This window comes from Lepidochelys kempii, chromosome 2, assembly GCF_965140265.1.
Source record: "Lepidochelys kempii isolate rLepKem1 chromosome 2, rLepKem1.hap2, whole genome shotgun sequence".
In the NCBI taxonomy this organism is placed as follows: Eukaryota; Metazoa; Chordata; order Testudines; family Cheloniidae; genus Lepidochelys; species Lepidochelys kempii.
Window position 1 is genome coordinate 217,702,257 of NC_133257.1, and position 21,653 is coordinate 217,723,909.

A 21,653-nucleotide genomic window follows, 5' to 3' on the forward strand; every position below is an offset into this window, starting at 1 on the left:
CAGAAACTTCTACAAGATTACATATGTAGACAGGTTTATCTCCACATCTAAGTTAAGGGCCAGACTGTACTGGATGGGCACAGAGCACACTCTGCAGCTGTGTCCCACATTACACCCCTAGCCAATTTGCGGTCAGTGGTTGGCTCGCTGTGAGGATGTTAGGAAGGAACCAAGAACTGCAGTTATGCCCATCTGTTGCATCAGAACTCAATAAAGAGAGATGGCTCCTTCTGTCCCTGCCCACTATACACATACAAACAAGGGCCAGGCACAATCTTTCCCTAGACGCGGTCTGTCTATATAGGGAAATTACATTGTGTTAGAACAAGGCCCTGAGGACTCATAGTAACTAGCACTATATAAACTTTGTAGTAGGAATTGTTTTTAACGTTGTGTTGGCTGCTTGTGATTCATCCTACGGTATACCACACAAATTTATATCACAAATTTAAAAAGGATGGCCCTGTCTACACTGAACATTTTATATCATGTTAATTACTATATTTCCTCAGGGTCATGTTCTAACATGCTGTAACTTCTGAGTATAGACAATCCCTGAGGGTATGTCTACAGTGCAGTGTAAACCTGGGGTTAGTAGAACTTAAGTTAGGAGACCCTGGGTTTGTTAACCTAGGGCTTGAGTGTCTACACTTATATATAGCCACAGGTTAGGGACCGTTGAACCCTGAGTCCCAGCCTGGGTCTCCCATGTCTACATTGCGTTATGCAGGCCCGAGACCAACCACCCATAGCCTAGACACACTTCCAAAGTGTGACCGTTCTAGCCCTTTGTTTGTGGTGCAATAGGAAAACTTGACTGTTCACCAAACTTGACTTCCAGAGGACAAAGAAAGTCGACCGATGGGATTTGGCAGACTCCCAGAGTACGAGTCCATTGAGGCTGCATCTACACTGAGAAGCAATAGGTATGTCTACATCGCAGTTAGACACCCATGGCTGGCTTGTGCCAGTTCTTTCAGGCTCATGGGGCTCAGGCTAACGGGCTGTTTAATTGTGGTGTAGACATTCTGGCTTGGGCTGGAGCCTGGGCTCTAGGACCCTGTGAGGTGGGGAAGATCTCAGAGCTCGGGCTGCAGCCCGAGCCAAATCATTTACACCCTGATTAAATAGCCACACAAGCCTGAGTCAGCAGGCATGGGCCAGTTGCGGGTTTTTAGTTGTCGTGTAGACATACCCAATAAGGCTTGAACCCGGAGTCCCAGCTTGACTCAGGCTTGGACCTTCCAGGACTATGGGCTCCTGGGGCCCTGGCCGAGCCCTGGGTTAGCACAAATTGTGTGTAGATGGAAGGGAGGTTAGGCTTGAGCCTGAGTTTGAACCATGAGCTTACATTTCAGTGACGATGTGCCCTAAAGGTACACCTACAAAGGGTAAAAGACCCACGGCCATGGCTGACCTGGGTCAGCAGACTTGCCCTGGTGAGGCTAAAAATCACTGGGTAGATATTCAGGCTCAGGCTGGAGCCTGAATATCTACACAGTGATTTTTCAGCCCCGGAACACAAGGACCTCGAGCCCAAGTCAGCTGATCCATGCCAGCTACAGGTTTTCTATCCCTGTGCAGACATACCCTAAGTGTCTAGTTGTATGAGTTAATTAACTCCACTGATAAAGCTTGTTAGCTCTGCAAGTCAGATAACTGAAGAATAGAGAGCTACCAGCTCCACCTGCAAAGCCAGAGGAGCTTATAAACTCTATGAGCTGAATACTTGTAAAGCTTCTATTTTCTTTCCTTTTTTCTTCTCTTCTCATCTTTTCTTTAAAATGCCCATAAGACATTTTATGCAAAATCTATATTAATACTTAACTACATTTGTAGAGTTGGCATAACAAAAAATTAGAAAATGCAAAAACTAAGGTTCCAACAGAAATGCTAATTCAGTGGCTTTGTGTAGATATGCTTTGTGTATACTGTACACATAGAGGCCATATTCTCACTCTAGCAGCACAAAGCAAAGCTTTAAAGTTGTCCTAAGTGGCCAATTGAGGATCTCCTTGTGTAATTGAATCCCCAGGTGCCACAGAGCGAACTCCAGATATTGTTGCTCTGAAAGCATTTTTGGAGAGATCTTGGTTGGCATCTGCTCCACTCCAGCAATTGCTAGCTGTTGCAATGGCCTCGTGGGGGCCACCATAGGTGAATGTACTTTTATAGTAGTCCTTAGGTTACCCTGGAAATTGTGGAAGGGCAAAGATGGTATAAAGTTGCCTTTGCCATCCCTTTTCCCCTCTCCCACCAGATCCTGCACTGAGTGCAGGTTTGCCATTCCCAAGGATTGGGACCTGTATGTGTAGTAAAATATGTTGCATTGTATGTCCAAAATATATGCCATAACTCACCCAGCATATGTAGTGCTTTTGAATTACCATTGTTTCTGAATCCTTAATTTTGCATTTCCTGATTTCTTATGATTTTAAACATAGGCTAAAAAATGCTTGAATGCAGTATTTGTGCATTTAATACATCAAATTTCCAGCCATAGCATTGTAACCCTAATCAACCTTCCTATTTTAATATTTCATTACATTTGTTTAGTCTCTATTTTTTATTAAGTAAGAAATAGCAGTTTTTGTATCAAGCCCATGTTTCCTGTGATCTACTTAACAATCACATCTGTTGTACCTCAGAGGAGGCCATCATATGACACTTCCAAGAAGTGTAGAAATCTCAAGATACCACCACAAGTTGGCACTTAGACATTTCTTCTTTTACAGCCTCAGAAGCACAAGTACAAACATTAGGGACTGACTTCAACCTATCTGGACTCTAACCAGTGCCAAGGCACAAATCTGTACAATGTTAATTTCTAGGCTGGATTGTATGAGGTTTTGTTTGATGAACTTCGGCACGCGGCCAGACAGATTCTTGCAGACCTGAGGCTTCCACAGTCTACAGTATTTATGACTGTATGATGATTACATTTTGTGATAAATAAAAATTGTTTTGTTGACATTTAAAGCTCTCCAGAAATTTCATCCAGTTTATTGCAGTGACTGTTTGACTGTATGCATCAAGTTGTTGGGTTCTTGCCATTCAGGAACTCTGGTTGATTGCTAGACATGGGGCCAAGGCTAAGGTTTTCGTTTTCCCTGTGGAATGCTTCTGTTCCTATTGTACTTTAATCTTAGAGGAATGTTAAGTTGTCTTAACAACTTTATTGAGTCCAATAAAGGTTTTACTTTACATTTGGGCTTTACAAATAAAGGGCCAAATGTTCCTCTACCTGCCATCCCATTTGCTTCAGGCAATTTTTATAATGCACCTCGGCATGCACTGTCTTAATAGAGCTAGTTTTATTATACTGTCTTCAGTGTCCTCGTTTAGAGCCTGCTTTGGGAGTGCAGTAAAAGGGGTTGTTGTGCTAAATAACATCACATGGAAATTTACTCTGATATTTATGAGCACGAAGCCTATTCTGCTGTAGCAAGAGTTTGCCATTCACAGGGTGCAGCTGATCTGTATAAGTCCTGACTCGTTGGTCTAAAAAAAATAAAATGCTCCTTGCCGGTTGGGCCAGCTTCAGGTGTGGTGCTGGCACGTCCACAAATGGAGGGTGTCAGTAGCAGAAACTATGCCCAGAGGAAGCTTGTAGTGATATCATCCGTCACCCTTCCACTGGGAGCTGGCATGACATTGCCTGGGGAAGAGGGTGAGGTTGAGGTTAGGAAGACCACTGATGGGGTACTTGTAGAGCCCAAGCAAAGACTAAATCACCTCTTGACACTTGTGGACTCCTTGAAGAACACAGCCTGGCCTTTCCTGTGGTAAAGAGTGAATCCCTTCCACCCCTCCTGGGCACAGAAGCTCTCGCACATGCAGTTTGCACCTCCCTGCACCAGAAAATGAATCTAGCTGCGCATCTGCATTATACATTATATCATAGAAATATTGCCCAACTAGGTAGGCACTTTTTAAAAAATAGGAGCTGTCACTCAAAGTTGAATTTTAATGAAAGTCAGCTAATTTATGAGAGTTTAAGTATCATGCAAATAAAGGAATAACATTAAAGGAAAATAGAAAAAAAGTTGAAAACATAGGAAAGTAAGTTAGGAAAGAGTTAGTAAAAGGAGCTGTAGAGGGAAGGAGCCAGAGCCCACTGAAGGAGGTTGTGGAGTAAGAGAGGGTTGTGTGAGGCCTTTTACAAGGATGAGGTTCCATTGGGATTACCAAGTGACTGTCATGGAGCCTGATGGGTTGATTTCAAAGGTTCAGATAATTTAGATAAGCACCCAACCTTTAGAATACTTATACAAAATGAGCCTCAGAACTTCACACGTCACAAACTCTGTCAAGGAGAGGTTTGAGGTTTTGCCTGTTGTGACTTGAGAACAAGTGTGAATAAAGGATTTGACAGGGATGAAACTGGGAGACAATAGTGCACCCAAAACAAAACAAGCCCCCTTCACTGCCCCATTTTAGCAGGAATCTATTTTTAACCCTATGTCATATTATAGCATTCATTAACAATGCTGAGAGTAACAGTATGCCATTGTAAAAACTCTGATTTTCAGGCATTTGTCTTTTCACACAAATATTTTTTAAAGTTTGAAACTCAATGTGTACATTCCTGGCCTGTGACAGAGAGGCTTTAAGATTCACGTAGTCTCTATTTAGCTGGCTTCTTAATGGTTCAGATTATTTTTATTCTTTTTTAGTAATAAAAGGCTAACTTTGTGCTTGGGAGAAAGCAAATTTTTGTAGACTTGTGATTATCAGTACCCACAGCTCCCACTGACTTAACCTTTGACAATAAGGTCATCTGTTATTAATATTAACTGGAGTCTTCACTGCTGAGACATAAAGAGCATAGTAACTATTTTTTACCAAATATTTTGTTGTATCAAGGACTAAATTCATAGGAAATCTTGATGTGAAATTATTTCATTGACATTAGCTATTAAACGTTTGATCGAATGGAATGGAATGGACTGTCTTAGTCAGTTCCATCGAGAGTGTACATATTTCAGTGAGATCTCAATGGATGAATAATAATACCATAGAGTTTTTTCTATGCTGACATTTGATATTACAGGGATTCCAAGACAGCTATTTTAAAATGCTCAGCACAGTACAAACAAGAGAAATGAAAGAAGCAAAACTGTAGTATGTTAAAGTGGCATTGACAGGCTGTGATCTTTCCATCTCGGTAAAGTGTTATAAATGGTGAATGGAACCTCAGAAATCCGTCCTGTGTAGTCCCCAGAATTATTGAAAGTGATTTCTATAACTAGGTTCTCATTCTTTGATGCATGCACATTGTGGTGACAAGACCATGTCTCTAGAAGACTCATTTTGGCCCCAAACTGCTTAATCCCTGGTTTTCCTCTGCTATTTAGGATGAGGGTTTACCCTCAGGAGAAATGTGCTTCTGTCACTGTTAGTGAAACCTTTTGGTACCCATTTACTCATTTGGCAGTATTCATGTACCTTGTCCCTGGACTTCATTCTTCACAACACTGTGGAGCCAGGAGCCTCCATCCATTTACACCTCTCTGTACTGTCCTTTGCCTAAATAGCTTCTGTGTTTTCCTCAGTGGTAAAGTTGGACTTCTTCTCAATAGCTGGTTCAGCGTACAGGGCTGTGCAATGAAGCCCATTCTTTTCAAGTTCACTAAAAGACCTCCAATGAAGGATTTGTTTACAAATCTTACACAGAAGTAATGATAGAGAATCTAGATCTAGAATAAGATCATTCAAGATAGATCTTCGACCCAATGAGTTGTTGCAGTGTTCCTTATTGTAAATTAACTAGTGTTTTGTCCATTGGGTAGTTGTAGATTCCTAGTTTTAACTGTAGCACTTAATTTCCTTCCTGACATTAAATGTAATCCTGGTATTGGTGCTCCAGCCCCCACTCCCTTAAAAAAAAATTCCATTAATGAGACTTTTTAAATTCCATTAATGAGACTTCTAACCATATAATTAGATGTGCACCTCAACTTGACCCAAGAGAACCCCAAAACATCTGTGGCCGAGCCAGAGACAGATGTTGGCCCTGCTAATTAACAAAGAGCTCTTAGAACCAAATAAGGAGCTTTGTTCCCATTCTGCTTAAACACTTTACACATTCTGACACCCAAATTTAATGCAAAGTTGGGGTTGTTTTTTTGTTTTTGTTTTTGACTGAGTTGTGCATATTAAAACACAGGGGCTGAGAAAACTACATGAACTGAAAATTAAGATTTTTTTTCCCCTGAAACCTCTGGAAATTGAGGCTGCTCACTTGCCTGGACCTAATATACTTACATTGTTTGGGTATATAATATATTTTGTTCATGTGTATCATATATTCATGATTTTTTTACAGTTGCTATGACCCACACCCATATCCATTTCATCAGAGTTCAAATTCTGCTACATAAGTACATTTGAGAATTGTGGCATGTTCTTTTAACATGAGGCCATAGAAGACCGTCATTCTGATGGGTAATCTATTTACTTTGTTTTTACACAGCAACAGAATCTAATTTATTTGTGTGCCCATCTGGGCTAGATTGCTCATTTTAAGTTAATTTAACAATGATAGACTGCTACTGGCCTTTTCTTTCCCAGGAGAAGAGGTTGACAGACAGCTGTGTAGAGATGCTATCTATCCAATTCCCATTGTCTGTGAAGTTCCATGCCCAAAGGATTGTGTAATCAGCATGTGGTCTGGATGGTCGTCCTGCTCTCACACCTGCTCAGGCAAAACCACAGAAGGCAAACAGATGCGAGCCCGCTCTATTCTGGCATATGCAGGTGAAGGTAAGGTTGCCTACTTCAGCAGTCTTTGTATTTGGTTCTGAATTGTTAATTAACTTAACAAAGCTGAAATAATTCAGTGATCAGAGAGAGCAGATTAGTACAGTGCATCCTTTCTTTTAAAATAAAATCCATTATTATTCAATTAGAAAAGTCTGTAATGTTAATTTTTAGTACAGGGTTTTTTTCTTTCTATTATTTTAATGAAATGGCTATTTGGTGTTTTTCTTTGCTTTAAGTAATATTGATTAGTCTTTTTGTCTTTGTACAAGTGTATCTTTCTTTTCTTATTTTAAATGCACTTTTTTGCAATTCTGCATTAAACCAGGGAAATGATTTACCATAAACAGACTCCAATGCAAGATATCTACAGGTCTTTTGTAGTCCTACATTATGCCTAACTTACTGCAAACACTTAAGCATAAGAATAAGTGGATCAGAGTTTTAGTGCATACAACAGATAAATTGCTTTTCCATATCCACAATCAAAGTTGTTGTTATTATTCATAATAATAATAATTTGCATGTATGTAGCATCCTTTCATGGAACTGATCCTGCAGATTTTTACTCGTGTAAATAATCCTGTTCATGCAAGTGCTCTCATTGCCTTCAATTTGTGTACAGTATCTGGTGCTAAATAAAAAACAAGATAGGTGAATATATACATAAAGAGAGCAGGTCAGAGAGAAGAAGAAAAGGGTTTCAGTGACAGGTTCATGTGTCTGCTCTGATGGTTCTTGATAGGTGTATTGTTTTAAATCTGCATTGTGTTTTAGAAAAAGGACTATCATATGTGTGTGTCAAATGCTGCCTCGTCAGGCATACAGGCAGCTAAGTGGCACACCACGTGCTACACAGTGTTGGACAGTCAGAGGAAATTTGGGCCAAGAATGCTGGCACAAACCTTTATTTTTTCTCTCAGATTAAAAACTAAATTAAAGTGGGGCTAAGTTTGAGACTGCATCTCAGTGTCTTAAGGGTAAAAGCATTATGGGGATGTTGTAATTATGTCAAAACCAAGCATTACATATCCAAGAAATTTAGCTTTAAAATTAAACTTAAGAGAAATCCAAACATGCACAGGTTTGGGAATATTCAGTTAAGGCCCTCAAAATACCTTAACTCCCCCTAGGAGTGATGCTGTACAATAACCATACAACTATGTTTTACGTACAATAGTGTTTGTGGTCCCAAATTAGATTAAACTTAATTTTAAGGACACATTAGATTCCCTCCCACCCATCATGGGTATCACTAGAGCTACGATTAAGCCTGTGTGAAATGACTGTACAAAGAAAATAGCTCATCTCGTCTGGTCAGGCAGTAGCATTGTCTGGGTTGTGGGCATATTTACTGATCAAACAGTATCCAGACAGGACTTTATTCAATGAACCCGCGAACAGACAATGTATGAGACTGAATTCCCAGTGCATCGTACATACACAAGCACACCTAAAAAAAGTGAACTCTGGAAAATGATTATATCTAATGTCCTATTCCTTTTAGATGTATTTACTGATACTGTGAACTAAATCATCGGAACTCTGCTTCATGAACATCCAGCATTTTATAGGAGTTGCGCAAGCTTTCTTGAGCAACATGCTTGGGCTTTTGATTAAGCAACAGTATCACCAAACCCAGTGCTCCAAATGATACTGTTCTATGAAGTAATGTCATGTTCAGTTTTGTCATTTAAAAAAAACAGAGCAATCAAGAATTGTACTACTGCAACTCGAGTCCTGTCACATTACACCAGATTCACAAAAGAGAAAACTTGTAGGTATCACGTTAACAAATAAACGGCAATCCTACAGTATTTGTTAATATTTTACTATTGGAAAATAGGCACTGCCAAATATCTATATTTTACAGAAAAAGAAGCACTTCATCAATGAAATCAGATAGAGACATTGTCTATACAGGGAAATTGAGTAATTAGCACTGCCACCATTCCTTTGTTATTCACTTTTGAATTTTAAAGACTATAAAATCAAAGACAGTCTGCTATACTTACCCAAACAGTGCAACATCAGAGGGCCAGATTTTTAAAGGAATTGAGACATCTAAACATGAAGGTAGGTACCTAATGGGATTTTATCTGCGTCTTTGGGTGCTAGATACCTTCAAAAATCTGTCCCAAGGACCTTACACATTACTGCACTGCTGCATCCTGGCCAGCTGCACTTGAAGGAGGATTCACCTGAAGGAAGAAGGACAAACAGTGTTGCACCCTTGGCTCCCCCCACAAAAATCCTGCAGAGTTCTGTCAGGGTAACCTCCAGGGGATTCAAGAAAAATGGGGAAGATGTAGCGGAGCTGACACTTTTGACCTTTACCCTTCAGAACAGCTCTGTTGGAAGTACAAGGGACAATTTTTAATGATCATATAATAAGTAGCTGCTATAGATAGATCTACATGACAAAAGAGAAATGCTGTTTAAAAATGAGAACAAATAAAAGTGATCCCTTTCTCTTGCCCTATTCCAACATCTCAAAAATCACAATAACCAGATTTTGAAAAGACAATTATGAGGAAAACTCCCCAAAAATGAAATTTCCTTGAGCTGTTGGCTTTCATGTGTAACTCAAGACATTTGCTTTTAATTGCTTATTCAGCATTACAGGAAACAGAACTATTACTACCCTTTACTACTGCAAATCTTGACTGTATGCCTCAGAAATATAAACCTGATTTTAGGAGATGTTATAAATATAAAGGGAAGAGTAAACACCTTTAAATCCCTCCTGGCCAAAAGAAAAACCCTTTCACCTGTAAAGGGTTAAGAAACTAAGACAACCTCGCTGGCACCTGACTAAAAGGACCAATGAGGAAACAAGATACTTTCAAAGCTGGAGGTGGGGGGGGAGTGTTGCTTTTGCCCGGACCAGAGCAGGAATGCAGGTCAGAACTCTTGTAAAGAGTTAATAAGCAATCTAGTTAGATATGCATTAGATTCTGTTTTGTTTAAATGGCTGATAAAATAAGTTGTGCTGGATGGAATGTATATTCCTGTTTTTGTGTTTTTTTGTAACTTAAGGTTTTGCCTAGAGGGATTCTCTATGTTTTGAATCTGATTACCCTGTAAGGTATTTACCATCCTGATTTTACAGAGGTGATTCTTTTACTTTTTCTTTAATTAAATTTCTTCTTTTAAGAACCTGATTGCTTTTTCATTGTTCTTAAGATCCAAGGGTTTGGGTCTGTGTTCACCTATGCAAATTGGTGAGGATTTTTATCAAGCCTTCCCCAGGAAAGGGCGTGTGTAGGGCTTGGGTGGATTTGGGGGGAAAGACATTTCCAAGTGGGCTCTTTCCCTGTTATTTTTGTTAGATGCTTGGTGGTGGCAGCAATAAGGTCCAGGGACAAAAGGTAAAATAGTTTGTACCTTGGGGAAGTTTTAACCTAAGCTGGTAAAAATAAGCTTAGGGTGTTTTTCATGCAGGTCCCCACATCTGTACCCTAGAGTTCAGAGTGGGGAAGGAACCTTGACAGGAGACATTGACTACCATCAGGAGTCAGGGTGTGCAATAGTAAAACAAAGAACAGTAAGCAAATGATCCACCTAAATTCCACCACAATCTTAAATTTCTTTCTAAAAAGTGGATATCCGTGGGAGTTGTTTGTGCTCAGCCCCTCCAAGGATCATACTTGAGGCCCCGATTCAGCAAAGCATTAAGCCTGGGAGTAAATCTATCCTGATTCGGCACTGATTGGAGACAACAGGGTCTGGATCAGGTCATAGAATCATAGAATATCAGGGTTGGAAGAGACCTCAGGAGGTCATCTAGTCCAGCCCCTGCTCAAAGCAGGACCAATCCCCAATTAAATCATCCCAGCCAGGGCTTTGTCAAGCCTGACCGTAAAAACTTCTAAGGAAGGAGATTCTACCACCTCCCTAGGTAACGCATTCCAGTGTTTCAACACGCTTCTAGTGAAAAAGTTTTTCCTAATATCCAACCTAAACCTCCCCCACTGCAACTTGAGACCATTACTCCTTGTCCTGTCCTCTTCTACCACTGAGAATAGTCTATAAACATCCTCTCTGGAACCACCAAGCTATCAAATCCCCCCTCATTCTTCTCTTCTGCAGACTAAACAATCCCAGTTCCCTCAGCCTCTCCTCATAAGTCATGTGTTCCAGATCCCTAATCATTTTTGTTGCCCTTCGTTGGACTCTCTCCAATTTATCCGCATCCTTCTTGTAGTGTGGGGCCCAAAACTGGACACAGTACTCCAGATAAGGCCTCACCAATGTTGAATAGAGGGGGATGATCACGTCCCTTGATCTGCTCGCTATGCCCCCACTTATACATCCCAAAATGCCATTGGCCTTCCTGGCAACAAGGGCACACTGCTGACTCATATCCAGCTTCTCGTCCACTGTCACCCCTAGGTCCTTTTCCGCAGAAGTGCTGCCTAGCCATTCGGTCCCTAGTCTGTAGCGGTGCAAAGCACCTAAACATATGCTTTGCTGAATAGGGGTGGGATGACTCATGCTTAAAGTTAACTATGTGGAATGCAGGCCATAGAGAGTAAATATGATTTATGAATAAAAGATAACCTTGTAGAACTGAAATACCATTACCACCAGACCTGAAGTATAGTTTTCACCTTCTCTTGGATTAAACTATATCATTTCAGATTATAACTTTTAGGCTTCACTAAAATTAGATTGGTTGTCATTTGCCTGACAGTAAATCCATTATACCCTTTAGTCACTTCTTGTTTGACAAATAATTAGTGACTTTTCACCTTGAGAAATACACAACAAAGTTTTAGCTATGCTTCCAGAATTGATTTCATCATTATTTCTATAGACAATGCTCTTCACACTGGAAAAGCATCAGATGATTTAGAGACACAAATTTATGATTGCTCTTTGATATCTTGTATGGTGTTGATAAAACAATGGGACTTGAACATTAATATTTTACTTTTTAAGTGTATTATCTGTACTATATTCAAAACTTACTAAAACAATTAAAAATCATGTGAATTTTCTTAGATATCTTAAACTGAAAAATTGCACTTTATATAAATTGATGCCATATGATATTTTCCCAATGCTGGACATGTAATTTTCATACTGTCCCACACTAAGACCTGTTCCTAAAAATACTTACTGATTGTATTCATGTGGGTAAACATTGATGCTCCACCTTTCTCTAAATCATCTGGTACTGGCAGTATTAGAGACAGGATACCAGACTAGGTAGACCATCGGTCAGATCTTTATGGCCATCCCTATGTTATATGGTGCCCATAGCCATAGGATATGGGCAGCTTGTATTCAAAACCTTTAGGTGACTCAGTAAAATCATTCACAAACCCCTTACTATGATGATGGTAGATTAAATGATGACAGGCATGAATGAACAAGTGAGTTTTACATTGATCTCTAAAAATGGCCAAACTTGGGTTCTGTTGAGCTGTCAGAAGGAGCAGATTTTATAGATGTGTGACTAAAAGCACACTGCAGCTGGTCCTGGATACTTCAATTCTAGGATCCTGAGAATCTGATAATAACCATGCAATCCAATTATAATAAATTCAAACAATATTGCAGTCCTTCAAAATAGCATCAGTGCTTTACTCTGATTCAGCAAGGTACTTAAGCATGGTTGAAGATCAAGCATGCAAGTAATCCTGTTGAAATTAATGGAAGCACTTAAACATGTGCAACTACCTTTTTGGATCCAGGCCTCAATTAGCTTCTTATTACTTCATCATCTGTGATCTCGCTCTCTCTTTTTGAAAGAAAGTAAAAATCATATCCTGTCACTCTGATTATGAATAGTGGTATATTATTTTGACATCCAGGAAACCTGAATTTAACTGGATTTGCAACATTGGCCTGTGCTCTACTGTACATGCAACTCTCGTGGAACTAGACTCTTATTTATGGGGTTGAATTCTTCATTGTATTGCATCCTCTTCGTATGCTGTTCGTGTGGTATAAAAAGGTCGTAAAACCAGCAGAATTAGCCTCCGGGAAGTACCCCGGGTGTAATAGGGGTCACTGAATTGGCTTAAAATATGCATGTAACAGCCTTTTTTTTCTGGCCCCTTTCATAGCTCCAGATGTAGGGAGTGTGTCTCAGGTAGGGGATTAGCCAGTGTATTGCTGCTCTCCAGCTATTCTTATCTATTTTTGTCTGCAGGAACAGCCCCTTGGGGTTGTTACAACCCAAGCATAAGATACAACAGTCATCAAGCTGCTCTAAATTATTCTGCAAGCTATGCTGAGTGTGAGGAAACACAAAGACAGAATAAAACTCTTCCTTCTCATCATGCCCATTCCTGCACTGAGCAGACTTCTGCTAGAACTGAGAATCTGGCCAGGGTGCACATACTGTTGTGTGCACCGCCTTATCTAGGCCTACATCCACCTTAAGTAGCTGAACCACACCAATTATACTGGCAGAAGACCCCAGGTGGCTGTGGAAGTAGTGGCTGGATTTGTTTTAATCTACTCAGAGTGACAAAGATTTTTGTGTGTAATATGAGATGTTCCAGTCACCTGTTTGTGTCTTTTCTGGAATCATTCTCCACAGTGGGCTTGAAGGAAATTTACAAAGTTTCCTTTCTGTGAGCCTGGCAGTACCTCAGTTGTGCTTCCAAGCTCGTCTTCTCTGTGCAACAAGAAACTCAGGAAAATCATTATCTGAAAATCTTAAATGACAGTAAAGGACATGATGCTTGACCTTACACATCTCACAGCTGTTACACATACCCAATTTTGGTATATACAACATACATCTCTTTCTGTGTGCCATGTAGGGCTGCAATTTGTGCGGTTTTTTCCCTTGCCATAACCCTTCCCATAAATTAGCTGTAATTAGGAAGCATGCACTGAGTCTTGTTTTTGCATAGGTCTTGACCTCAAACTTAAACCTGCTGCTGTGGTCTCATTGTGGGAGGAAGAAACAAATAGCACATGTATCTGCATACTTCATAACTACTGTGGCAGTTCCTTAAAGCATAATGCAGATGCTGCAGATGTTTTCCTTTGTATATGTCGTTACCAAACAGGCTACTGCTGGGTTGTAAAAAAACACAGAGATTAAAAAAAAAACACAAATGACAACATGGGGGGAAAAACTGAAATAGGAAATATGATCTAGGGAGGGGGGAATAAGATGCTATGCTATTGGCCAGACCCTTATCTAGTGGTCAGAGCATGGCATTGGGAATGGGCTTTTAATGTGGTAATTGCATGTTAATAGATTCATAGAATTTAAGGCCAGAAGGGACAAGATTAGGTCATCTAGTTAGAACTTCTTTATATTGCAAGCCATTAAATTTCAGCCATTTACTCCTAAATTGAGCCCAATAACTTGTGTTTATATTAGCTAAAGCATATGTTGGATCAGATCAGAGGTCCCTCTGGGCCAGTATTCTATGTCTGACAGTGGGCAATACCACATACTTCAGAGGAAGGTGCAAGAATCCCCTTAGTGGATATTTATGGAATAACCAGATCGTACAAGACGTTTCTTTCCAACCCCAGACAGATAATGGTTGGCTTATGCTCTGAAATACTATTGTTGTTACTATTTTATTATTTAATTTTGTTTTAATAACATAGGATGGCTTATATCTTTTGATTTTTTATCTCATCTAAAATAAATATGAATTTTCTGTTTATGCATATCCCAGAAGTACAGAGCTGGAAGGGACCTCAATAGGTCATCTAGTCCAGTCCCCTGCGCTCAAGGCAGGACTAAGTAATAACTAGATCATCTCTGACAGATGTTTGTCTAACCTGTTCTTAAAAATCTCCAATTACAGAGATTCCACAACCTCCCCGTCTCCCTTGCCACAATTTAAGCCCATTGCTTCCTGTCCTGTCCTCCGAGGTTGAGAACATTTTTTTACCCTCATCCTTCTATCAACTGTTTATGCCTTTGAAAATTGTTATCATGTCCCTCCTGAGTCTTTTCTTCTCCAGACAAAACAAACTGATTTTTTTCAATCTTTCCTCACAGGTCATGTTTTCTAGACCATTAATCATTTTTGTTGCTCTTCTCTGGATTTTCTCCAATTTGTCCACATCTTTCCTGAAATACAGTGCCCAGAACTGGACACAGTATTCCATCTGAGGCTTTATCAGCATGGAATAGAATAGAAGAATTTCTTCTCATGTCTTGCTTACAATACTCCTGCTGATACATCCCAGAATGATGTTTGTTTGTTTTTTGCAACAGTGTTACACTGTTGACTCATGTTTAGCTTGTCATCCACTGTAACCCCCAGATCCCTTTCTACAGTACTCCTTCCTTGGCAGTCATTTTCCATTTTGCATGTGTGCATTGATTGTTCCTTCTTAAGTGGGGTACTTTGCATTTGTCCTTATTGAATTTCACCTTATTTACTTCAGACCTTTTCTCTGGTTTGTCTAAATCATTTTGAATTTTAATCCTGTCCTCCAAAGCACTTGCAATCCCTCCCATCTTGATATTATTCACAAACTTTATAAGTGTATTCTCTATGCCATTATCTAAGTTATAAACACACTGAACAGAACCAGAACCAATCCCTGTGGGACCCCACTCGATATACCCTTCCAGCTTGACTGAATCACTGATAACTAGTCTCTGGAAATAGCTTTCCCACCTGTTAGGCACCCATCTTATAGTATCCCCATCAAGGCAATATTTCCCTAGCTTGTTTAAGAGAAGGTTACTTGAGACAGTATCAAAAGCCTTACTAAAGTCAAGCTATACCACATCTACCGCTTCCCCACTATCGACAAGGCTTGTTGCCCTGTCAAAGAAAGCTAATAGGTTTGTATGACATGATTTGTTCTTGAGAAATCCATGTTGACTGTTGACTCTCACTTTATTATTGTCTAGGTGTTTGCAAATGAATTGCTTGATTATTTTCTCCATTATCTTTCCGGGTACAGTAGTTAAGCTGACTGGTCTGTAATTCTCCGGGTTGTCCTTATTTCCCTTTTTATAGATTGGCACTATATTTGCCCTCTTCTAGTCTTAGGGAATCTCTCCTGTCTTCCATGAGTTTTTGAAGATAATCACTAATGTCTCAGATATCTCCTCGGTCAGTTCCTTGAGTATTCTAGGATATATTTCATCAGGCCTTTCAACTTGAAGACATCTATTCTTTCCTTGTTTTAGCCTCAGATCCTACCTTATTTTCACTTGTGTTCACTATGTTAGACATCCTATATCTATTAAGCTTTCTGGTGAAAACTGAAACAAAAACATAAGTTAGCACTCTTGCCATTTTCACATTTTCTGTTATTGTCTTCTCCCCTCATTGAGTAATAGGCCTACTCTGTCACTGGTCTTCCCCTTCCTTCTACTGTATTAGTAGAATGTTTTCTTGTTACCCTCTAGCTAGTTAAATCTCATTTTGTGCCTTGGCCTTCTAATTTTGTCCCTATATGTTTGTGTTATTTTTTTATATTCATGCTTCCTAATTTGACATAGTTTCCATTTTTTGTGGGACTTTTTTTTTTTTTTTGAGTTTCAGATCATTGAAGAGATTTCTCCTGGTTGAACTAGGGTGGTCTCTTGCCCTACTTCCTGTCTTTCCTACACAATGGGATAGTTTGCTCTTGTGCCCTTAATAATATCTCTGAAAAACTGCCAACTCTTTCAAACTGTTTTTCCCTTAGACTTGCTTCCCATGGGATCTTACCGACCAAATCCCTGAGTTTGCTAAAGTCTGCCTTCTTGTAATCCATTATTTTTATTCAGCTGTTTTCTCTCCTACCATTCCTTAGAATTATGAATGCTATCATTTCATGATCACTTTTACCCAAGCTGCTTTCCACTTTCAAATTCTCAACCAGTTCCTCCCTATTTGTCTAAATCAAATTTAGAATAGCCTCTCCCCCATACGTAAAAAGTTTGAATCCTTATAAGGTGATAATTGCAGTGATATCAGAGGAAAAGCAAAGTGTTCCCTGTGTAACTAATGTGCAACCACACACTTCACTTCTTCCACAACCTAGGATAGGCGCCTACCAGGGCAGGATGTTGTCTTTTTCAGCCTGTGGAGATGGGCAGTTAAAGCAGATCCAGAGAAGGGCCCATTATTCTGTGCTTAAACCATGAATTATTAAATGTATGCTTAAATCATGGCTTTCTCTGCTCTGATCTAATCTTAATGGGAAAGGACACTCCTCTACTTGTTTAGGATGAGGAGGTTAGGTGGGTTTGATAGCACTAAATAGAGCTGAACATAATGATAATAGCATTATCTCAGCTTTCCCATGCAATTACTGGCATATCACTGCATTTTAATCTTGAACTACAACGTCTCTGCCATCTCAAGCTGGAGCTGAAATTGCCAACTTTGCCAAATTCTTTGGTGATTATGTAATGTGGATAAATATCAGTTGGAATCTAGGACAAAATCTCCAAACTCATTTTCACTAGTTCCCTGAACTGGATATAAACAGTGGTCTCCAGAGGTGCATAACTAGTTAATTTAACCTTGTTTTCCACTTAGAATCTTCCTCTCCTCACCAAAATGCTATTTAACACAGTCTGCATGATGGCAAATCTCAAACTAAAAACAGGCTATTCATTATTCCCAGCAGATTAAGATACTGTATGATATATGATATCATTTGAACATTGCCCTCGTGTATATTTCATTTTCTGTTCATGATCTGTTCTGTATGTTTGTTCATTGCTATTTGATAACTTGAATAAGGGGCAAGGAAGGGTTTAAAAGGACACATGTTCTGGTATGTATTTAATATGAATCTCAAATATATTTGTAATAATTTATTTATTTCTAACTTATGAACATATGCACTGCTTTGTTGTTCCAGGAGGCATTCAGTGCCCAAACAGTAGTGCACTTCAGGAAGCACGCAGCTGTAATGAACACCCTTGCACTGTGTACCACTGGCAGACTGGGTCCTGGGGCCAGTGTATAGAAGATGTCTCTGTGTCCACTTTCAACTCATCTACCAATTGGAATGGGGAGGCCACCTGTGCTGTTGGGATGCAAACAAGAAAAGTCATCTGTGTGAGGGTCAACGTGGGACAAGTGGGACCAAAAAAGTAAAGATCTTTGAACTATTCTTTATTAAGTTAATTATTATTATTATTATTTTGCCTTTTTAGATACAGATAATCAGCTGAGTATTTGCAAAGGGAAACAATTCAACTGATGGTCATGTCTGCTCTGATGAGTAAATAACTTTTAAAAGCACACAATCTAAAATGCGAGCAGAACTGTAGAGCAAACAGTAGGTGATCGCAATGGGGGATCTTCACTACAGTGGACTCTGCTGACAGCTCCAATTCAGATTTGTCAATCAGAGACACTGACTCCAAGCATCTTGGTCCAATCCATCTTCTCAGTTGTTGATCAGCCAGGAATTACCCTGTGCCTTCAGACATTCCGCCACTGGAGAGAGGTTCGGAATTGAAAGCCATTTAGTTGCTATGTTACTGTCCCTGAGGGGCTGGTAGTGGTTTGCCCCTCAAGATCCAAGTAGTACTCTACAGCTGTGGATCTTTGTTTACATAGCTCTACTAGACTCCTCACCAGAGAACCAGGAAGGGCCAGGATAGAGATCTTAGTTTGTATACATGTTAGGTTTTTTCATAACCAAGATTTTAAGAGGTCTATGCGGCCCAATAGTTTAATTGCCCATACAGTTTGTCACTCTCTAGTATGGCCAATGTATCCTGGTCAGGAGAGGTCCAGAGATGGAATTGTTGGTGTTTTGCAGGACAAGAACAAAGTAGCTTAACAGAGCTCTTTAAGAAAGTTTCCAAAGCAGCTGCCTCTCACACTGCACCTTTGCCCAATGCCACCAATGTCTTGCTTTCATCAGCATGGCGGTCATCTTAAATTCACTTTAAAAGGAAGAGTGGGGGAGGAGAACTCATATACGTGATAGTTAGCACATCACATATTTTAAAATGTGTGTGCATGCAACCACATTAAAATGATATTAATAAGCATTCCATTCAGTGTTAGTGGGCAACCATTTTACATTGAAAAAAATCATTCTACCGTGAGTTTTCCTTTGATTTTTAAATCAACCATTAGAGTGCTTGCCTTTGATTTGACCTTACAATTTTGAAAACAGGACTATTGTGTCTTGTCATAGACAAATCCTGTGAAATGAGAACAAAAAGGCATTGGTTACCTTTCAAACTGTCATGTTAAATTTATTAAATCATTTTTAAAGAGCACACATTCGACATGAAAATGTAAATAGGAACCTCATTTTAAACTCCCCTTAATAAAACGGATTACTGTGATATGATAAAATCAATATTATTGGCTTTATCTACCTTACAAGTAACAAATGTCAGCTCATATCACTTCTGTTTAATTTCACCTTGAATAAGGGTTGGAAAAGAAAATCAATAGCTGCTTTAAGCCACCTATACTAAATAGAAACATTAATAAACATAGAAGTGGCTTTTTAATTGAACCAATTGCCTCATCAAAAGGCCTCTGAGTAAGGGCTGGAACCTGCAGACTTCATGAAAGATGAAGCCCTCAATTAGTCAAATTGCATATAATCTTGATTGTGTAAAGCAGGTATTTTGTCAATGTAAATGTTGTGCTGTCTGTATACACATCTTAAGTAAAAAAAAAAAAAAAAGTCATTAGAAAGTCAAGATTTACCAAACATTATCAAACAGTTACCAAAGATATCTCCTATCTTAAGAACAGAAAAAACTCTGAAAACGTAGTCACTGTGTGGCAACTGTTGATAAATACTCTTTAAAACCGGCAACTGTATTTGATTACGCACACACGCGCGCGTGCACACAAACACATTCTCACTCTGATTCTCCAGTCTGCTGAGGCTACCTTGTACCATGTAAGTGACACAAAATGAACTTGAAAGGCGCAGAATAGTTGGCGAGAGTTCCCCTTTCAGAGAAGAGATCTCTGCCAGTTGAAAGCTAGCGAAGGTGCTTCAGTCAACCACACCACCTCTGGTGTAAGAGGAGAGAGAGGCATGTCAAGAGTCTTCTGTGGGCAGGGGGTGGTGGCCTGTCCTGCTGCAGACCATATACTAATAATGGAAGTCAGAACAGGCTCCCTGCTATTCTTACCTTACATCCATCAGGGCTGGGTGCCTGAGAAATAGGAACGTGCAGCCAGCTTCCTGCAGCTGCCACTCCAGTTCATCCAAGCACAGTTTGGCTGTAGTGGAAATCAGGGTCATAATATGTAATGTCTTTGCAGAAATAGACACCAGCACATAATGCACAAGATCTTTTCCATGACAAATTAAATACAGAAAACAATCCTGCATTCATAGGGGAGAAAACTGGATGATCTAATTGGCTTTTTCTGAATCAAGTGGCTGTGTTCCTTAATTCATGTCAAATTTGTATTGGTTTATGAATGCACATAGCCAATTTGAATCACACAGATTTCTAAAATCCTAGAAAACTCTAATGTGCACGAATGTAGATTAGTTATTGATATATATTGTCAAGAACTGTGCTAAATGTGGTCTGGTCTATACGAAAATGTTTTGCAAACATAGCAAAAAATCACCCTTGTGTAAATGCAGTTCTACCAGCAAAAAAAAAGATCCTCTTACCATTATAGCTTATTTTGTTTGGGGAACTGGTTCTTTAAAGTGTTCTTTAAATCAGTATAGCTTATACCAGTTCAGCGAAGAAAATAAGCTATACCGGTTTAAAGAACTCTTTTGCGGATATAAGCTGTGCCTCCACTAGGAGGGAGTGCCAGTATAGCTATCTTGAAGACCCTTTCTAGTGTAGACAAGACCTAAACATAAGCAACATCTAAACTGCTGGATTTAAATAACCATCCTAAGAAGTCTCTTTGTATCCTTTTTCTTAAGCTCTGCAAAAGTACAGATAACAAAGACATCTTGCTCTAAATTTTCCACCCTCACTCAAGATTATTCTGTCTCATGCAGATCAAGATTACTTGGATTTCAACTGCCGGGCATGCTTTCCTGCAAACGGCAACTGGAATCCTTATCCTTAAACTGAAAAGCGGTGCGGGGGAAAGGGGAGGGGGGCGGTTGTTATAAGAATATGACTCCCATTAAATGTATTCATACACCTGGCACCTTGTGCACCATTTGAAAATTATAGAGGCTAGCATTTAAATGGTTAAAAAAAATTGCAATCAGACCTGCAGGTTCTCAGCATCCCTCAGGAATTAACACTGTCATAGAATGATCATTCATTTTATAATGTTCCTTTTTTTTTTCTCTAGATGTCCTGAAAGCCTTCGACCAGAAACGGTGAGGCCTTGTTTGCTTCCTTGTAGGAAAGACTGTATTGTGACTCCATACAGTGATTGGACATTGTGTTCTTCCCCATGTCAAGAAGGTACTATAATTCACTGTGTATTAGAGGGCAGATTATTTAAAAATAAACCACACACTTAGTTTATTACTGTGTAGGCTTTTGACAGATTGGTATTGGCAAAGTTTTTTCTCTTAGATGTGTTTCTCTTGTATTTCAGAGAGAGGCCACTGTGACATAGCAGTTGCTATGGTGAATGTTAGATTTGCCATTTTACAAATAGCTCATTAGTCACATAGACAGGAATACTCTAACACCATTGAAGGTTGCAATGCAGTTGTACAACTAGAAAAACATTTTAAATGCAGGTCAGATATGCCCTTGCATACTGCTCCGTTTGACTTCACTGGAAAACCTGAGCAAATATCCCAGGGCAAAATTTGGTTCTGTTCTTGTTTTAACAAATGTGCATGATTGTAGTAGGCCCAACAAAAGTTAAAAGTCTCTGTCATGTGAGTCCTAAAGTACTAACAGAAGTGGTTCTCTTTCATTTTTGTCCATTCGCTTTTATACTACCTTCACAATCATAAGAAAATAAACCACAAAAATAACCAACATTCAAATTAATATTAAGGTTCTGAAT

The 21,653-nt window shown here is 39.4% G+C and overlaps 1 protein-coding gene across 9 annotated transcripts in view; it reads left to right on the plus strand.

Moving 5' to 3' along the window:
* THSD7A (thrombospondin type 1 domain containing 7A) overlaps positions 1–21,653 on the plus strand; it is a 634,694-nt gene that overhangs the window by 406,303 nt on the left and 206,738 nt on the right. For all 9 annotated transcript variants that reach the window (XM_073333830.1, XM_073333827.1, XM_073333831.1 and 6 more), the window contains 3 exons: positions 6,574–6,765; positions 17,572–17,806; positions 20,979–21,094. In XM_073333830.1, coding sequence (XP_073189931.1) covers positions 6,574–6,765; positions 17,572–17,806; positions 20,979–21,094 — 543 coding nt within the window. The remainder of the gene's footprint in view (positions 1–6,573; positions 6,766–17,571; positions 17,807–20,978; positions 21,095–21,653) is intronic.